Source organism: Oncorhynchus gorbuscha, linkage group LG15 (genome assembly GCF_021184085.1).
Source record: "Oncorhynchus gorbuscha isolate QuinsamMale2020 ecotype Even-year linkage group LG15, OgorEven_v1.0, whole genome shotgun sequence".
Classification (NCBI taxonomy): Eukaryota; Metazoa; Chordata; class Actinopteri; order Salmoniformes; family Salmonidae; genus Oncorhynchus; species Oncorhynchus gorbuscha.
Window position 1 is genome coordinate 82970649 of NC_060187.1, and position 20801 is coordinate 82991449.

General features: G+C 46.2%; 1 protein-coding gene across 5 annotated transcripts; it reads right to left on the reverse strand.

Annotated features, from left to right (window-relative positions):
* Positions 1-1003: 1003 nt before the first annotated feature.
* Positions 1004-20652, reverse strand: LOC123998234 (FAD synthase-like). Of its 5 annotated transcripts, XR_006832239.1 has the most exons (12): positions 20546-20652; positions 19107-19324; positions 18587-18964; positions 14368-14481; positions 13825-14092; positions 13549-13696; positions 13285-13383; positions 12567-12756; positions 11386-11459; positions 11091-11281; positions 3554-3590; positions 1004-3449 (listed from the first exon to the last, which is right to left on the reverse strand). XR_006832239.1 is itself a non-coding variant. In XM_046303270.1 (10 exons), the coding sequence occupies exons 2-10, from the start codon at positions 19284-19286 to the stop codon at positions 11146-11148; spliced, it is 1587 nt and encodes a 528-aa protein (XP_046159226.1). In that variant the 5' UTR covers positions 19287-19324; positions 20546-20652; the 3' UTR covers positions 10792-11145. The 5 variants fall into 5 exon arrangements, 1 of the variants encoding a protein (XP_046159226.1); XR_006832241.1 differs by lacking the exon at positions 3554-3590; XR_006832238.1 differs by having other exon boundaries at positions 1004-3590.
* Positions 20653-20801: the final 149 nt, after the last annotated feature.

Below are 20801 nucleotides of genomic sequence, written 5' to 3' on the forward strand. Positions count from 1 at the left end.
CGTGCTGTATGACCTCTGATACTCAGGTGTGTCTTCTCTGTCGTGCTGTATGACCTCTGATACTCAGGTGGTCTTTTCTGTATGACCTCTGATCTGTCTTCTCGTGCTGTATGACCTCTGATACTGATCAGGTGTTTCTTCTCTGTGTGTCTTCTCGTGCTGTATGACCTCTGATACTCAGGTGTTTCTTCTCTGTCGTGCTGTATGACCTCTGATACTCAGGTGTTTCTTCTCCGTGCTGTATGACCTCTGATACTCAGGTGTTTCTTCTCTGGTGTTTCTTCTCAGGTGTTTCTTCTCTGTCGTGCTGTATGACCTCTGATACTCAGATGTTTCTTCTCTGTCGTGCTGTATGACCTCTGAAACTCAGGTGAGTCTATGTAAATAGTTATGTAAAGGTTGCGTGCAGCCATATAAATATCCACATCTAACTATGCGTCATCAGCAGCCATCATTGGATGCCACTCGTAAAACAGAGCTACAAAGTAAATTTGAGTTTCCATTTCCAATTCAGATTTTGAATCACTACCTTTTGCAAATGATAACAAGCAAATGACATGTTATTGTTGAAGTGGGAATTACTGAAATTGTCATCAAACCATTATTATTGATTAAAGTCCCATTATTGCATTATTGAATCTTCTTATGTTTAGTTGTATTTTTAACTTTTTTTCAGAGGTAAGGAAAGTCTGAGAATTGCGTGTGAACATTCAGAGACAAATTACATTCTTTACATGCAAGTTTAGTGACTAGATAACTGGGTTATGGTCTTCATTATGATTCATTGTCTCGAGGTAACTTCACTAAGTTCTCATGTGTTTGTTCAGTCTGTACAGAGCCAATGGAGGACTACTGTGTTTTAAGTGGTGTAGTGGAATTATTGTAATCAAAAAGAGAGAATTTTAGATTTCTTCATAACAATCAAACTTGATTTAATTAGTGCAGTAATGGAGCTGGTAAGTAATCACCCCTGGAGGTGATCACTGAGAAATCAACCAGCTGGTTTCATCCACAGCATTTTATAGCAAAGTCCATTCAGTCTACATGACAAACAACAGATGTATGGAATGGGTCACAAGGTTAAGATTTCTATGAAATATACTTATAACTCACAGCAGACAGTAAAAACAGTTCTCATTGTGTAGAGACCAGTGTCTGGCCCCAAACTCCATACTGGAGCCATCTCCCCCTGGTACTCCAGTACAAAAACATTAACTCATGCTCTGGAATGTGGTATCATCCAAAGACATGGTAAATCTTCCAGAGGCCCCATCCTCAGTACACACAGAGATGAGTGTTCTAACAACCCCCTTATTCTGTTCCATAAAACAACCATTTGATGGTAATCATATCTCTGATTAAAACAGACTAAAGGCCCAGTGTATCTTGTCATTTCCACCATAGTGGTAAATGTCCTTTTCTGATTCCCTTTACAAATTACAGAGGAAATGTTGTCATCCCTGTCGTGCTGCATGACCGGTGATAGTCAGGTGAGTCACTTTAAATAAAGGTTGTATGCATCTATAAAAACAGCCACACCAGCCACATTACAGTAATTTATATGCTTAAGTTTCTGAAACCTATTAGGAGAATTTATACACATTTTCTCTTTATTTGACATTCCAGTGGGTTTTTGAATAACTTTATTTAGAGCAGACATACCATATACTATTAAACATGTTTAATTCATCAACAGACAAGTTGTGTGATATTTTAGGTTACTGAGAAATGGCAAGACATTCTTTAAACACAAGTTCAGTGACATTTGTATTCAATTAGTTGTATAGATCAGTGTCTAATGCTGCGTTCAAAACCAAGTGAGAAGGTGGTTTTTACCATGACGTAATTTTTACAACTTCACAAACTCTCGTTTGATCAGTCTTTCAGGGACAATGGACTGTTACACACAAACTGACCAATCGGTCAAGACGTTCTTGCCCAATCAAATACTTCTCAGCCTTATCTAGGCCTACCGTTTACTGAGTTGCAACGTCCTTTAATAGCGACAATCTGAAGGACGTTGCAATTCCCTTCTGGATATATTTTGCTGTGTTAATGTTCAGTACAAAACATGAACCCCACAAATCCAATCTCTGAATTTTCTCATCAGTTTCAGAAAAGTGGTATTGAATCTGTAAGCCATGCTGCATTTACTTTGAGTGAACCCTGTGATGTCTGGTTTGAAATGCTTTTCAGAAACTCCTTCATGTACCCCAATACAAGCAGGGGTCTAGGTTGTATTAAGTGAACTCAGAACTGTGGCAAACCTGAGATTATGAGAATACCGTTATGTGTAGAAACCAAAGCTAGACAAATGTAAATCACCTCACATGAGATGGTTCAAAGAGCTCTCTCTCACTCTTATTCTCTCACTTTCATCCCCTTTAAATGTGACACTTTGATACTGAACATCACATTTCCTGCGTTCCTGTTGGTCGACTTTACATGCTGATCAGTTTGTGATTTGCATAGACTCAAAGCTCTCGCTCCTCTCCAGATGATTTCTAACAACTGAGAATCCATTCATCCTGAGTGTTCAGCATCTCTCAGGACAGGGAGCCGAATCGCTGTCTCATGCTGCCTCTGTCTCCTCTAACACAGAGCCAGCATGCAATTGGATTAGAGACGTTCCTCTATAGAACACATACACTATCTGAAGAAGGCTTACATCTGGAGACGTTAAGGCAATAGCTCTCTACCAAATCCAAGTCTGTCAGATTTTTCACACCTTTTTGACATCAACAGTGGTCTAAAGTCAAGCTGTGTCTGTTTTTCATGGCATCTGTTGAGTAAATAAATTTAGCAATATGCATTATGGGAAATCTGCAGGCTCCATCCCAGACAAATGGGAAAGATTGGCACCATCTAGCTCCTGTTTAGGAGACGGTAAACTCTGAAAGTTGAACATTAAAGACTAGAGGGAATAAGGGTCAGCAGGGGAGAGGGAGTGATGAAGGAAAGGGAGGGATATGAGGATGGAGGAGAGAGAGGGTATGGGGTAGATATTGGGGAAGAGGGGCACACCTGCTTCTCTGAAATAATTACATACTGAACACGTGCCACACACACACACACTACATTTGTAATTGACAAGCATCTTAACCAATATAAAGTAATCACTCCAAATATACCTACATCATATTCCAGACAATCACCTATCAAGTCCCACAATCTAACACCATTACCTTTATAATTGTAATATCTCATCTTATTGTCGCTCTTATTAATAATAATCTAATCACACCATAACACCCAGACCAGTGAAGTTGGAGGACACGGGAGTGAGACAGAGCAGAGAAGGTAATTGATGCTGTAACATTGTGTGAGGCCTGGGGAGGCCTCGTAAGCGACCCGCTTGATTAGATTGGCCTGTATCGATCCCTGCTGCCGGAGCATCGACTAATCTCCTGGCGGGGAGAGGGGAATCCATACGCCGGGATTCAGTCACGCTTGAAAACAGAAAGGGTCATTTATTGTCATCAAAGGGCTAAATGAAAAACGTGAGAACAACGCTCCTGTGAGGTTGGACACTGAAACTGCATATTAGACCTACTGTAAAATGAATGCTGTCCCATCCTGAGTCAACTGTTCTGTGTGAGAGAGACATAGTTAAAACCTTTCTTCTGTATGTTGTGCTTAATGGCACAGATATTTTCATATAATTAGGAATTAGAATAACAGAATGGACATGGTCTTATGATGCCATTTTGGTCAGGGAGTCGGTCAACCATGTCCAGCCAGTGTGATGTGAAGGTAGTGTAAAACAATGAATTTGAAGATTATCTGCACATTATGTTTAGTAACTATCTAGCCAGCCATTTTAAGTTAAATTTTTCAAATATTTGTTCTAATTAACTGCCAATAATATTCCCAAAAAGTTCTACTTTTCAGCAGCTGTGGCAACACCTAGGTGGTTGCTACATGTTGGGCAGTGGAGGAGCAGATGTGACATCACCTAGGTGGGTGCTACATGTCGGGCAGTGGAGGAGCAGATGTGACATCACCTAGGTGGGTGCTACATGTCAGGCAGTGGAGGAGCAGATGTGACATCACCTAGGTGGGTGCTACATGTCGGGCAGTGGAGGAGCAGATGTGACATCACCTAGGTGGGTGCTACATGTCGGGCAGTGGAGGAGCAGATGTGACATCACCTAGGTGGGTGCTACATGTTGGGCAGTGGAGGAGCACATGTGACATCACCTAGGTGGGTGCTACATGTAGGGCAGTGGAGGAGCAGATGTGACATCACCTAGGTGGGTGCTACATGTCGGGCAGTGGAGGAGCAGATGTGACATCACCTAGGTGGGTGCTACATGTCGGGCAGTGGAGGAGCAGATGTGACATCACCTAGGTGGGTGCTACATGTTGGGCAGTGGAGGAGCACATGTGACATCACCTAGGTGGGTGCTACATGTAGGGCAGTGGAGGAGCAGATGTGACATCACCTAGGTGGGTGCTACATGTCGGGCAGTGGAGGAGCAGATGTGACATCACCTAGGTGGGTGCTACATGTCGGGCAGTGGAGGAGCAGATGTGACATCACCTAGGTGGGTGCTACATGTTGGGCAGTGGAGGAGCACATGTGACATCACCTAGGTGGGTGCTACATGTAGGGCAGTGGAGGAGCACATGTGACATCACCTAGGTGGGTGCTACATGTCGGGCAGTGGAGGAGCAGATGTGACATCACCTAGGTGGGTGCTACATGTCGGGCAGTGGAGGAGCAGATGTGACATCACCTAGGTGGGTGCTACATGTTGGGCAGTGGAGGAGCACATGTGACATCACCTAGGTGGGTGCTACATGTAGGGCAGTGGAGGAGCACATGTGACATCACCTAGGTGGGTGCTGCATGTAGGGCAGTGGAGGAGCAGATGTGACATCACCTAGGTGGGTGCTACATGTAGGGCAGTGGAGGAGCACATGTGACATCACCTAGGTGGGTGCTACATGTAGGGCAGTGGAGGAGCACATGTGACATCACCTAGGTGGGTGCTACATGTAGGGCAGTGGAGGAGCACATGTGACATCACCTAGGTGGGTGCTACATGTAGGGCAGTGGAGGAGCACATGTGACATCACCTAGGTGGGTGCTACATGTAGGGCAGTGGAGGAGCAGATGTGACATCACCTAGGTGGGTGCTACATGTTGGGCAGTGGAGGAGCAGATGTGACATCACCTAGGTGGATGCTACATGTTGGGCAGTGGAGAAGCAGATGTGACATCACCTAGGTGGGTGCTACATGTAGGGCAGTGGAGGAGCACATGTGACATCACCTAGGTGGGTGCTACATGTTGGGCAGTGGAGGAGCAGATGTGACATCACCTAGGTGGGTGCTACATGTTGGGCAGTGGAGGAGCAGATGTGACATCACCTAGGTGGGTGCTACATGTTGGGCAGTGGAGGAGCAGATGTGACATCACCTAGGTGGGTGCTACATGTTGGGCAGTGGAGGAGCAGATGTGACATCACCTAGGTGGGTGCTACATGTTGGGCAGTGGAGGAGCAGATGTGACATCACCTAGGTGGGTGCTACATGTTGGGCAGTGGAGGAGCAGATGTGACATCACCTAGGTGGGTGCTACATGTTGGGCAGTGGAGGAGCAGATGTGACATCACCTAGGTGGGTGCTACATGTTGGGCAGTGGAGGAGCAGTAGCTATGGAGGAGTGGGTCCTATGGAGGAACTGACCTTAGGAGAAGCAGATGTTGTACTGATGAAGCACTCTGGGCCTGTTTGTCAGACTGTCTGTTTCTCTCTGGCTCTACCATCGATGCCCCCTCCCCTGAAGCCACACTGCCTTTCCAATCCAAACTGCCTCATCTCCCAGCCTTTCTCCTGAAGCCACACTGCCTTTCCAATCCAAACTGCCTCATCTCCCAGCCTTTCTCCTGAAGCCACACTGCCTTTCCAATCCAAACTGCCTCATCTCCCAGCCTTTCTCCTGAAGCAACACTGCCTTTCCAATCCAAACGGCCTCATCTCCCAGCCTTTCTCCTGAAGCCACACTGCCTTTCCAATCCAAACTGCCTCATCTCCCAGCCTTTCTCCTGAAGCAACACTGCCTTTTCAATCCAAACGGCCTCATCTCCCAGCCTTTCTCCTGAAGCCACACTGCCTTTCCAATCCAAACTGCCTCATCTCCCAGCCTTTCTCCTGAAGCAACACTGCCTTTCCAATCCAAACGGCCTCATCTCCCAGCCTTTCTCCTGAAGCCACACTGCCTTTCCAATCCAAACTGCCTCATCTCCCAGCCTTTCTCCTGAAGCAACACTGCCTTTTCAATCCAAACGGCCTCATCTCCCAGCCTTTCTCCTGAAGCCACACTGCCTTTCCAATCCAAACTGCCTCATCTCCCAGCCTTTCTCCTGAAGCAACACTGCCTTTCCAATCCAAACGGCCTCATCTCCCAGCCTTTCTCCTGAAGCCACACTGCCTTTTCAATCCAAACGGCCTCATCTCCCAGCCTTTCTCCTGAAGCAACACTGCCTTTCCAATCCAAACGGCCTCATCTCCCAGCCTTTTTCCTGAAGCAACACTGCCTTTCCAATCCAAACTGCCTCACCGCCCAGCCTTTCTCCTGAAGCAACACTGCCTTTCCAATCCAAACGGCCTCATCTCCCAGCCTTTCTCCTGAAGCAACACTGCCTTTCCAATCCAAACTGCCTTAACGCCCAACCTTTCATCCGAAGCCAAAGGAATATTCAATCTCCATCTCTACAATCTAAATTTACATTTGTTGTTTGCTTTTTATGCAGATATTTTCTGAAAAGAAAAGCGCTATAAAAGTTACATCAATTATTATTATTATTAACATTCCATACAAACAAATGCAATCAATCCACAGCCATCCACTGGCTGAAGGACTTAGGCAAGTTGTAAATGTAACGAGTATGGATAATGCATCATATTATAACACTCAGCTTTCTAAGAAAACAAACATTGAGACATTTGTCTGTTTGCATATATTTTGGAAGATATACAGAAAATGTGTATAATTATGTCAATATTCTGGAACTTTGGGGGTTCCAGAATATTGAGGGTTTCTTGTAATTTAATAGGATCTTTGTGGGTGTCTTTGTCATGGAATTTTAATGTAGATTAGACTACTTTGCAGTAGCTGTAGGACTTTTAAATTCTATGCCGTTTTAGATTGCACTATATACTATATATTAAGGCCCATATGGATGAAATCACATCAAGCGATAGCAGACACCTGCATAGCTAATGTTTTGGCATGTTGGAGGTGGAGCTGGGTTGGACCCGTTAACAGTGAACAGCTGCTCTTGCAATCATTGTCATGAAGCCACACCCACGCCCCACTCATGTTAGAAGTTCAGAACCAGAAAGTGTAGGCTATACAGAAATAATCATGCTCAAATTGAAAAATCATTAAATGGAATGAGGTTTTCTAGCATCCTAATCAAGGTGTAGATTAATCTATATCTCACACTCAGTGTTCCAACAAATCTGCATGGGATTTATGTTAATGGTATAATTCAGGAGCTGCTTGTGGATTTACATTTGAGTCATTTAGCTGATGCTCTTATCCAGAGCAACTTACAGGAGCAATTAAGGTTAAAGCGCTTTACTCAAGGACACAGACAGATTTCTGTCGGCTCAGGGATTTGAACCAACAACCTTTCAGTGACTGTTCCAATGCTTTAACTGCTAGGCTACCTGCCACCCTAATGCAGTTCCACCGCCGACACGGCCAAAACAAGTGCTATGCAGATGTCGGCTAAAAAGGATCTGATAAAATAGAGCCCTATGTGTTTTTTATTTGACCCCTTTTTTGATATCCAATTGATAGTTAGTCTTGACCCATCGCTGCAACTCCACTACGGACACGGGAGTGGAGAAAGTCGAGAGTCATGCGTCCTCCAAAACACAACCCTGCCAAGCCACACTGCTTGACACACTGCTCGTTAACCCGGGAGCCAGCCGCACCAACGTGTGAGGAAACACGGTCCAACTGGCGATCGTTGTCAGCTTGCAGGCACCCGGCCCACCACATGGAGTTGCTAGAGCGCGATGGGACAAGGACATCTTAGCCGGCCAAACCCTCCCCTAATCCGGACGACGCTGGGCCAAAACGTCCCGTAATCCAGACGACTCTGGGCCAAACCCTCCCCTAACCTGGACAACGCTGGGCCTAATCTGGACGACGCTGGGCCAAACCCTCCCCTAATCCGGACGACGCTGGGCCAAACCCTCCCCTAATCCGGACGACGCTGGGCCAAACCCTCCCCTAATCCGGACGACACTGGGCCAAACCCTCCCCTAATCTGGACGACTCTGGGCCAAACCCTCCCCTAACCTGGACAACGCTGGGCCAAACTGTCCCGTAATCCGGACGACTCTGGGCCAAACCGTCCCGTAATCCGGACGACTCTGGGCCAAACCCTCCCCTAATCTGGACAACGCTGGGCCAAACCCTCCCCTAATCTGGACGACTCTGGGCCAAACCCTCCCCTAACCTGGACAACGCTGGGCCTAATCTGGACGACGCTGGGCCAAACCCTCCCCTAATCCGGACGACGCTGGGCCAAACCCTCCCCTAATCTGGACAACGCTGGGCCAAACCCTCCCCTAATCTGGACGACGCTGGGCCAAACCCTCCCCTAATCCGGACGACGCTGGGCCAACTGTGCGCCGCCTCATTCGTCTCCCGGTCACGGCAGCTGTGACACAGCCTGGGATCGAACTCGGTGCTGTAGTGACGCCTCAACGGTCTAAGACGACGCAGTGATTTAGGCAGTTGCGTCGCCCCGTTTTTTATTGGTATACCAAATCATCTGGGCCAGAACCATAATAAAGACGTGTAAATGTTGACAACAAAAAGTCTCTCTGTTGTAATGACCTGTATTACTCTGTAGATAAGGTATCTCTAGATCAGCACACAACGCAGACACAAATATAGGACACGTTATCTCAGTCTAAAGTCTGTAGTCTCATTAAATACAGGTGTGTCTACACACCAGAGAGTATTTGTGTGAGTGCATACACACCAGAGTGTGTTTGTGTGGGTCATTAGACTCGGTTCTAGACCCTCTACTCTTTCTCTTTACACCAAGTCACTCTGCTCCGTCATATCCTCACATGGGCTCTCCTTTTATTGCTCAACTACTTCTCCTTCCCCCCTTCTGACACCCAGGTGGCGACACGCATCTCTGTGTGCCTGGCAGACATCTCAGCTTGGATGTGATCCCACCACCTCAAGCGCAACAAAACGGAGCTGCTACTCCTCCCAGGGAAGGCCTGCCCACTCCAAGACCTCTCCATCATGGTTTACAACTCCACGGTGTCCCCCTCCCAGGGTGCAAAGAACCCTGGCGTGACCCTGGACAACACCCTGTCATTCTCTGCAAACATCAAAGCAGTGACTGACTCCTGCAGGTTCATGCTCTACAACATCCGTAGAGTACGACCTTTCCTCACACAGGAAGCGGCGCAGGTCCTAATCCAGGCACTTGTCATCTCCCATCTGGATTACTGCAACTCGCTGTTGGCTGGGCTCCCCGCTTTTGCCATCAAAGCTTTGCAACTTATCCAGAAGGCTGCAGCCCACCTGGTGTTCAACCTTCCCAGGTTCTCTCATGTCACCCTGCTCCCCCGCACACTCCTAACTTCCAGTCGAAGCTCGCATCATGAAACCGGGCCTCTTTGAAGAGTATCTTAAATAACGCTCACGACGCCCCCAAAAAACACGTCTTTTCCTACTAGCACTGACTTTGCTGATCCTTTGTTGAGAGAAAATGTATTTGATACAATTGTGATGTGTATCACCAAGCTACTTTAAGATGAATGCACTAATTGTAAATCGCTCTGGATTAGAGCATCTACCCAATGATTGAAATGGAAAAACGTGTTCTCAGAGGAGCAGCCAGACCTGCTGGTGAGCCTCCAACACATTCATAACTTTTCTCCCTCCCTTCATCGTTCCTAGTCTCTTTCACACTCCCTCTCATACCCCACTCAAAATAATGCACAGTATATACAATAGATCAGTGGAGGCTGGTGGGAGGAGGTATAGGAAAACCGTCTCATTGTAATGGGTGAAAAATGTAGTTTCCCTATGTTTGATTCCATTCCAGCCATTACAATGAACCTGTCTCATAGCACTTCCCACGTGACTCCACTGCAGTATACACATATGCTATAATATACACTGTGTCCAAAACATTAAGAACACCTGCTCTTTCCATGACATGGACTGACCAGGTGAGAGCTATGATCCCTTATTGATGTCACATGTTAAATCCACTTCATTCAGTTTAGATGAAGGGGAGGAGACAGGTTAAAGAAGGATTCTAAGCCTTGAGACATATTGTGTGTGTGTGTGCATTCAAAGGGTGAATGGGCAAGAGTAAATATTGAAGTGCCTTTAAACGTGCCAGGCGCCCTGGTTTGAGTGTTAAGAACTGCAACGTTGCTGGGTTTTTCACAACAGTTTCCTGTGTATCAAAAATGGTCCACCACCCAAAGGACATCCAGCCAACTTAACACAACTGTGGGAAGCATTGAAGTCAACATGGCCAGCATCCCTGTGGAATGCTTGACACCTTGTAAAGTCCATGCCCCAACGAATTGCAGCTGATCTGAGGGAAAATGGAGGTGCAACTCAATATTAGGAAGGTGTTCCTAATGTTTTGTACGCTCAGCGTAGATTAAGACATAGCTTGTTGTGTAAAATCGTTAACATTGTTAAAATGTACAACAGAATAATTACTCCCTCCCCCTTTCTTATCAGCACCTTCAATCTCTTGCCACTAATTAATCAGTAAGTAAACTTGACAGATCTATATTTTATTACAAACCATGTAAATCCATATCATTAGATTCTAAGCCACTCAGACATACACATTTTCCACTCAAACACACACCTTTCCTTAAAAATTCACTCATTCTGCGATCAGTCTCTGGTTCTTTGTCTGTTCCACTTTCCTCCATCTGTTCCCTCTCCACGTCCTTCCTCCCCTCCTCTCTTCAGAAGTTGCCTGTATGTTCAGTTTTGTCTAATGATTAAGGTTGGGATTTGAGGAGGATATGCTGATCCTAGGTCTGTCCCTACAAGCATCTCTTACCTGGAGCCCCAAACAGGAAGGGCGGATAAAAGATCAGGACATGACGTTACAAACATCATTCACGTGAGTCGCGCTCCATTTCCTCATTCTCCAAGTGGTGGGCAGGTCTATAGCGGCTCACGCCCCTCCCATCCACCACTTGGAGGGCGGGGTTTCGGCAGGTGTTGTCCATGCTGCCCAATGAGGTGTACCTGTCAGGAGACGGACAGAGGACTCAGTCAGAGACTAGGACGGGGGAGTAGACAGTGAGAGGAAACAGAGAACATGCTTGATTAAGGTGTGTATGTCTTCTTACCCTTTATCATATAGAATACAGTAGGGCACATATAGAGTCCTCAGGAATGACCAGATATCATGATACATCCAGTCCTGATGGAGACAGACAGAGAGAGGGAGGGAGAGAGAGACACAGAGAGAGAGAGTGGGAGACAAGAGAGCGAAGGAAAAAGAGAGGGAGGAAGAGAGAGCATGAGAGCACGATCTTCGTGTCTGGGTTGGGTTGGCGCCCCCCTTTGGGTTGTGCTGTGGCGGAGATCTTTGTGGGCTATACTCAGCCTTGTCTCAGAATGGTAAGTTGGTGGTTGAAGATATCCCTCTAGTGGTGTGGGGGCTGTGCTTTGGCAAAGTGGGTAGGGTTATATCTTTCTTGTTTGGCCCTTTCCGGGGGTATCATCGGATGGGGCCACAGTGTCTCCTGACCCCTCCCGTCTCAGCCTCCAGTATTTATGCTGCAGTAGTTTGTGTTTACGTTTAAGTTTGTGTCAGTTTGTTATATCTGGAGTACTTTTCCTGTCTTATCTGGTGTCCTGTGTGAATTTAAGTATGCTCTCTCGAATTCTCTCTCTCTGAGGACCTGAGCCCTAGGACCACCTCAGGACTACCTGGCATGATGACTCCTTGCTGTCCCCAGTCCACCTTGCCGTGCTGCTGATTCAGTTTCAATTGATCTGCCTGCAGCTATGGAGCCCTGACCTGTTCACCAGACGTGCTACCTGTCCCAGACCTGCTGTTTTCAACTCTAGAAACAGCAGGAGCGGTAGAGATACTCTCAATGATCGGCTATGAAAAGCCAACTGACATTTACTCCTGAGGTGCTGACTTGCGGCACCCTCGACAACTACTGTGATTATTATTATTTGACCATGCTGGTCATTTATGAACATTTGAACATCTTGGCCATGTTCTGTTATAATCTCCACCCGGCACAGGCAGAAGAGGACTGGCCACCCCTCATAGCCTGGTTCCTCTCTAGGTTTATTCCTAGGTTTTGGCCTTTTTTGAGAGTTCTTCCTAGCCACCGTGCTTCAACACCTGCATTGATTGCTGTTTGGCGTATTAGGCTGGGTTTCTGTACGGCACTTTGAGATATCAGCTAATGTAAGAAGGGCTATATAAATATAATTTTTTTTTTTTTTAAATGTAAGTATATCACACACACACCCTCAGAAAGGGAACATTGCAAGCATCATGTCTCACCAGCAGGGGGTTGACCCTCATGTAGTCCGGCCATCCAGGGTCAGTGAGACACATGGGTGTGAGTGTGTGTGAGTAGGGGTCACTCCTCCTGGTGCCCATACACACAGCTCTCAGCTCCGGCCTCCTCTCCTGTACCTCACTCAATGCCTGCCGAATACTGCCCTCCACTGAGAAAATCTCCAGGTCATATCTATGGGAGACAGGATGGAGCTCTGCTAAATAGTGAGCCAAAGTCTCTGTATAATAATACTGTAATACATTTTATTATCAGAGTTTTGCTCAAACTCAAAAGATGCAATGCAGATCAATCTACAACCATACACAGACCTGTTGAGGACAGAAAAAAAGTACATACAGTACTTTGAAGAAACAAATCCAGAAAATCACATTGTAGGATTTTGAATGAATTTATTTGCAAATTATGGTGGAAAATAAGTATTTGGTCAATAACAAAAGTTTTCCACCATAATTTGCAAATAAATTCATTCAAAATCCTACAATGTGATTTTCTGGATTTTTTTCTTCTCATTTTGTCTGTCATAGTTGAAGTGTACCTATGATGAAAATTACAGGCCTCATCTTTTTAAGTGGGAGAACTTGCACAACTGGTGGCTGACTAAATACTTTTGCCCCACTGTAGCTAACAAAGGTGCGGTATATAGGGATTGAGGAAACAACCTAGCGATGCTAACGCTAACTACAGAGACTGATAGCTTACCTCTTTATTGTGTCCTGGAGGAATCTCTCCATCTCTGGGAAGGGAGAGACGATGCGAATGTACAGAGCCTTTACCTTGTCCTTACCCTCCGGATACCGCCTGTGAGGGAGGGGGAGAGAGAGAGAATAAATACAAGGTAGATTTTCCCAGTAAACAATCAATTCAGACAGGAGAACACAATATGGGTTAAAAGTCACATATCGTCTCCATTCCTTCATTCTGTGTAGACAGAAAACTGTCTATTGCCTTCTCTCTCTCTCTCACCGTTTCAGTGCAGCGTAATATAGATGTAGTAGAGCAGTGCAGTCTTTGCCTCCATTGAAGCCCACACAGATCTCCCCTGCCGAATACTGATCCAGAGCAGTCTCTATGGTCTTCAGAGCGTTTGCCACTTTATCACCCAGTGGTGTGCCTATGGGAGATGGAGTTCATACAGACAGTTGGAATCATGGGAAATGTTGTCACTGTCATTTTTTATGGGTAGTCTACCTGTCCCTCCCACCACCCCTCCCTCCTTTGGTCTCTCACACACACACACACCGCTGTTGGCCAGGGTGTAGACCTCCTCAGTAGCAATGGACACAGAGTCCGTGACCAGGGGAACCACACTGCCTTTGGGCATCTCCTCCAGCAGCTGAGCTCGGGCCTTCTCCACCTCCTCCGAGCTGTCTGAATCCAGCACCAGCCTGACCCGGTGGTAGTTACTGAGCCAGTCAGGGTAGGAGCCCAGAGCCACCCTCTTCCCCCAGCCCGCCTGCAGGCGGGTCAGCACCGGGGCGATCAACGCCTCGTCTGCATCCACAAACACCTACAACACAACAAGGGGAATACATAACATTATAGTAGGCATCCATTGCAGCAGTGGTCCTGTGCAGGCTTTGCTCCAGCCCAGCACAAACACAGCTGATTCAGCTCATCAAGGTCTTGATTAGTCCATAACTTGAGTCAGATGTGTTAAATCTGAGATGGAACACAAGCCTGCACACCCTGTGGGTCTCCAGGACCAGGAGTGAAGCGATGTCTGTATGTTGAAAACGTCCTGTCGACTGTATTGTAGTGGAGTCAGACGGTTGGTCACCTCACCTCTCGTGTGTGGAAGGTGGTCCCTGAGCCAGCGAACAGGTGCTCCAGACCGTTGAAGGCTCTCTCCAACAGAGACGGGATCCCAGGGAAGATGTAGACGTTATGCACACTCACCTGGGAATGTCAGAGACGGAGTCAGAACCACGACCACATGACATCAAGCATCTCCAGACTCTTAAAGCCGGTGGCTCCAACGCACTCATATCTCCTATCATTCAAATATATTTTACCTGGTTTCAGACACTGACCATCAGGTAGAACGTTCATGTTTTCTACATGATATAATGTTATACTACAGCGTTGAAGTATACTCATTTCTGATTGGCTAGAAGTGCATTCTAGAACGACATTAAAACCAGATAACTGGACAGTTGGAAAAGACATCGGGACGCCTTGCAATCATGAAAATTGTAAACGCAGGTCCAACGAGGGAAAAAAAACGTATCTAGCTCGCGTCTGTTTTTGTAGAGATGTTTTGGAGCATCTGATGACCTAATGTGGTGAGTGATGAACATGAATCTCTCTGGACAATACCAATGTTCCCTCTAAACTGTGCGTGTGCACAGGTGCGACACAGTAGAAATATCAGCCTGCAAAGAAAAGCACGAGATTGAATTTCACTTAACTTTCCAGTTTTCCCCCTTAGTTAACACTATGAACGTTTCCCTGTGGGAATTGTGATCGAATCAACACAATATTAGCCACTTTCAATGCAATCTTCTTAGTATCCTAAACTAACTATGCAAGAGATTTTTTGGTAGGCAGAACGCATCGGAGAAGGATTCTGTTCAGCCCTTACTCTTCACAGACAGGTGCGGCATAACCAATCAGAGCAGCAGTAGCCTACATGCAAATAGACCATTGCCATATATGGATCTGTACAAAAGCTGAAGAACATACGCACATCCAGGTACTTTTCGCAGGTGAATTTATGGAAAGTGCTGCACACTGCTCCCAAACTTTCACTAAGTGACATCACTGAGTACTGCCCATATATATATATATATATATGGGCAGTACTCAGTGATGTCACTTAGTGAAAGTTTGGGAGCAGTGTGCAGCGCTTTCCATAAATTCACCATACTGCTGCTCTGATTGGTTATGCCGCACCGGTCTATATATACTGCTCAAAAAAATAAAGGGAACACTTAAACAACACAATGTAACTCCAAGTCAATCACACTTCTGTGAAATTAAACTGTCCACTTAGGAAGCAACACTGATTGACAATAAATTTCACATGCTGTTGTGCAAATGGAATAGACAACAGGTGGAAATTATTGGCAATTAGCAAGACACTGCCAATAAAGGAGTGGTTCTGCAGGTGGGGACCACAGACCACTTCTCAGTTCCTATGCTTCCTGGCTGATGTTTTGGTCACTTTTGAATGCTGGCGGTGCTTTCACTCTAGTGGTAGCATGAGACGGAGTCTACAACCCACACAAGTGGCTCAGGTAGTGCAGCTCATCCAGGATGGCACATCAATGCGAGCTGTGGCGAGAAGGTTTGCTGTGTCTGTCAGCGTAGTGTCCAGAGCATGGAGGCGCTACCAGGAGACAGGCCAGTACATCAGGAGACGTGGAGGAGGCCGTAGGAGGGCAACAATCCAGCAGCAGGACCGCTACCTCCGCCTTTGTCCAAGGAGGAGCACTGCCAGAGCCCTGCAAATTGTTTAAATATTTTTTTTAATTTTACCTTTATTTAACCAGGCAAGTCAGTTAAGAACAAATTCTTATTTTCAATGACGGCCTGGGAACAGTGGGTTAACTGCCTGTTCAGGGGCAGAACGACAGATTTGTACCTTGTCAGCTCGGGGGTTTGAACTCGCAACCTTCCGGTTACTAGTTACTAGTCCAACGCTCTAACCACTAGGCTAAGCTGACCTCCAGCAGGCCACAAATGTGCATGTGTCTGCTCAAACGGTCAGAAACAGAGTCTACGAGGGTGTATGAGGGCCGGACGTCCACAGGTGGGGGTTGTGCTTACAGCCCAACACCGCGCAGGACGTTTGGCATTTGCCAGAGAACACCAAGATTGGCAAATTCACCACTGCCGCCCTGTGCTCTTCACAGATGAAAGCAGGTTCACACTGAGCACATGTGACAGAAGTGTCACAGAGTCTGGAGACGCCGTGGAGAACGTTCTGCTGCCTGCAACATCCTCCAGCATGACCGGTTTTGCGGTGGGTCAGTCATGGTGTGGGGTGGCATTTCTTTGGGGCGCCGCACAGCCCTCCATGTGCTGTGCATGATTTCCTGCAAGACAGGAATGTCAGTGTTCTGTCATGGCCAGCTAAGAGCCCGGATCTCAATCCCATTGAGCACGTCTGGGACCTGTTGGATCGGAGGGTGAGGGCAAGGGCCATTCCCCCCCAGAAATGTCCAGGAACTTGCAGGTGCCTTGAAGGAAGAGTGGGGTAACATCTCACAGCAAGAACTGGCAAATCTGGTGCAGTCCATCAAGAGGAGATGCACTGCAGCACTTAATGCAGCTGGTGGCCACACCAGATAATGATTGTTACTTTTGATTTTGACCCCCCCTTTGTTCAGGGACACATTATTCCATTTCTGTTAGTCACATGTCTGTGGAACTTGTTCAGTTTTTGTCTCAGTTGTTGAATCTTATGTTCATACAAATATTTACACGTTAAGTTTGCTGATATATATACATATATATATATATAAATGGTCCCTCCACCCCCACCTGGGACATGGATGCCCGATGAAGGGTCGAAACGTTCTAAATAAAAATCACCTGGGAGCCCGAGCAGCAGTGTGCGGCGTTATCCTTTTTCTTTTCCATATATGGGTCTGTGCCATTCACTTTGAACTGGACTGTTTACAGCATAAGCAGTTGTGAGTAGACGAGCTTGTTTTGAGATCAAAAGTGTGACCTGCATGTAGCCACTTGTGCACATTTGTTCATATCCTCCACTAGTTAGTGAGTTATTAGTCCAGTTATAGATCATTTGTAGTCAGCAATGGGGGAGTGGTTGCTTCCTACAAGAGCACAAAATGTGTACATGTCTAGCCATCTTTGAGAAGCAATTCAGGTAAAGAGCTTGTTTTGTCTTAAAAGGGGCAGTGTTGTGTTTTGGAATTGGCTTGAATAAGATAATTAGCCAATAGGCAGAGGGTAGCATCATTTCTCTGTAATGGTATGGGAATAATAATGCTTTTTATTTTGTAAAGTGGTTTCTTGCATCAATCAACATTTTCAGTCACCTCGTCTGAAGGACAAGTGGATAAACAGATTAATGTCAAGCCCTGCATGTTTTTTTTCAAAAGTCTCATGGAATGTAGGCCGACATCGAGCACCACAATTCGGCTGCTACTGTTAGCTGACGATAGCACAGCTATTATGGAATGCATTTTCTCCATTGTTTTTGGTGGTAGGCTACTCTGGTAGGTCAAATAGGCACAGTAGCCTACTTGACCACTGTCTGAAAACTCTAACTTAAAGTGGGTACACCCTCAGTAAATGTGCGCTGGAAGTTTCACAGAATTTTCACAACATTCAAGTTAGCGCTCAGCAGACGTGAAATGCTGAGTGCCAAAAATGTTTTGAGGGAACATTGGGCCCTACTTTTGCAGTCATGACACAAGTGGCGCCATGCTGTCAAATCCTGCCGCATAATTCTAGTTTGACCAGCTGTTTTCAGACAATTGTATTTTTTCCCCCATTTGGTTGTCATATTGGCAGGTTTGCCAGCAACAAACTATTTAGCTAGCTTCTAGCCTAGTGTTTGATATGCAATGCGATCTCCTCGTAATGAACAGTGTCGACTGTCCTGACGAGAAGGCAAACTTTTCTATCTATACCAGGCAAAGTCGGGCATTATCAGCTCATTGTTATCGATTTATTCAAATGAATGTCAATAGAAAACATCTACTTTGCTGTTAATCTTGCTGAAGAGTTTGACTGTGTTAGCCATAGCTAGCTGGCTAGCTAGCAAGTAAGATAAGAACGTTGGCAGTGAGCATGGCAACGGGACAAAGAACAATGTACAGAACGTGGGTGTTTATCCCTTACATGTTAAAGGAGTCAGATGATGCATTTTACATCATAATGAAGTGGCAAGTGACGCTTTACTTCTTGAAAGTCCAATATCTTGACTTGACTGCTAACATTCAAAACATTTAGGGACTGTATCAACAGTGGACTAATGAGAAAGAAAATACCAAAACATATTTTTGTTTAACAGTAGTCAGCCACTGACCAGTGGGTAGCGTAGTGGCTTTCCAGTCTGAGGGTCAGTGCCGTAGTTGAGCTTGGCCGAGCGGGGGACCATGGCTAGCTTCATGGCTGCATTCTCCCTATCCACCACCCCAAAGAACTCCTCCACCAAACGGGTCAGCTCCGGGTGGGCATGCAGTTCCTCCTCGAACGCCATGGCAACACCTTCGAAGGTGACGTCGTCGTGGGTGGGGCCTATTCCCCCAGAGGTGATCAGGTGTGTGTACTGTGGGGCCAGGAGGGCTACCTCCTTAGAGATAACCTCCTGCTGGTCTGGGATTACTGTGACACGCTGGACACACACTCCCAGCTTCCTCAGCGCTCGCGACAGGAAGGCACTGTTAGTGTCCACCGTGTGACCCTGAGAGAGAGTGGGGGGGTAGAGGGAGGGAGAGAGACTCTTTGGATTAGCTAATTCCTAAGAGATAGGGACTTCGGGAGGAGGTTGTTGTCAGAGATCAGGCATATTCCACTCAGTACCAAGCCCCCATCTCTAGTATCACCTTGAGTATCTCGTCCCCGATGATGAGGATGGCTGCTGTGACAGCACCCCCCTTCTGTTGACAGTAGGTACCACAGCTCTGGTGATTCTGGGCCATGGTTACAGTGGTGACCTGGACCTGGGCGGCCACTCGCCTAACACGCACCGCTGCTCTACTCAGCCTGGACACAGCCTGCAGCATCCAGACCTGAGACAGAAGGAGTGGGGGAAGAGAACCAACTAGAGAGGGAGGCAGGGAAGGAGATGGACATGGAGGGTGAGGTATGGAGGAGTAGAGGAGAGGGAGAAATGGGAGAATGGACAGCAATAAGTTTGTCATCATATTTACATAAGGCAGGGAGGGTAGACCAGGGGAGGAGTGATACATACACAGGATTTCACCATAAATGATTGTCCAGTTGGCTACCTATTCTATTTGAAATCCAAGCATTAACTTGAAGTTATGGTGGCTCAAATGTGTTGCGGTCTAAGTTCAAGATACAAGTCTGCTGTAATTATAAGCCACCTGTCTATCTAGAGTGGCAGCCCACATTCTCCACTTGTTCTGCCAGTCACATTCTGTTAAAGGTCTCCAAAGCACACATATCCCTGGGTCGCTCCTCTTTTCAGTTCGCTGCAGCTGGAACGAGCTGCAACAAACACTCAAACTGGACAGTTTTATCTCAATCTCTTCAAAGACTCAATCATGGACACTCTTACTAACAGTTGTGGATGCTTTGTATGATGTATTGTTGTCTCTACCTTCTTGACCTTTGTGCTGTTGACTTTGTCCAATAATGTTTGTACAGTGTTTTTGTGCTGCTACCATGTGTTGCTACTGTACCATGCTGTGTTGTCATGTTTTGCTGCCTTGTTGTGTTGTCGTCTTAGGTCTCTCTTTATGTAGTGTTGGGTCTCTTGTTGTGATGTGTGACAAGTCCTTTATTTATATTGGATTTATTTGTTTAATCCCAGGTCCCCGTCCCCACAGGAGTAGGCCGTCATTGTAAATAACAATGTGTTCTTCACTGACTTACCTAGTTAAATGAAGGCTAAATAAACAAAAGTAAAGGGCGATCTCGCCACGGTCATTCGGCGAGGAACAAGCCAGCCACAACCATTGCATTGGACCAGATACGGAAAAGGAAGCGAGACATCCCACTCGCACATTTTTTCAGGTTCATATTAAGTCAATGAACTAAGCAGACCGGAACTATGACAACTGTTTTCAAAGGTAAACGGCCTGCGTAAGCTATCTTTAATTAAGCCTACATCATATGCGAACAGCTAGCTAGTTACCCCCTGCGCAACGCGCACATGAGTTTGTATGTAGTAACCATGATCATTAGTTTAATGGAAACGTGATACCCTTTCTACAGATCATAATTTATCTCTGCTGTGACAATAGATAGTAACAATCATGTGTTTGATAACCCGTGTAATCAACAGACAAGTGCTTACCCTAAATTCGCATACGTCCTCGTAATGTATTAGCCGGACAAAAACTGCATGTCCTTCAAACACTGGGCGGCTCTGGCGAGCCAATCAAGAGCAATAAATTGCAATCTCTGAATCCAGAAAGCCAATGAGCTGTGAGAAGGCGGGACGAAATGTATACCACGGGTTTGTTTGTGTAGCGGAAGTACGGTGTTGCACTGATAACTTGGTTTTGTCTAGAAGGGATAAAATGTTTTTCGTAGTAGGTTTAGCATAACGT

Excerpts from the sequence above, each read along its gene's own strand:
- LOC123998234 (XM_046303270.1), bottom strand. The coding sequence starts at position 19,286 with ATGCTGCAGGCTGTGTCCAGGCTGAGTAGAGCAGCGGTGCGTGTTAGG. Across the intron at positions 14,482-18,586 it reads AGCCACTACGCTACCCACTG|GTGAGTGTGCATAACGTCTA; the intron begins GTCAGTGGCTGA and ends TGACATTCCCAG. Across the intron at positions 12,757-13,284 it reads CTCCAGGACACAATAAAGAG|ATATGACCTGGAGATTTTCT; the intron begins GTAAGCTATCAG and ends TGTCTCCCATAG.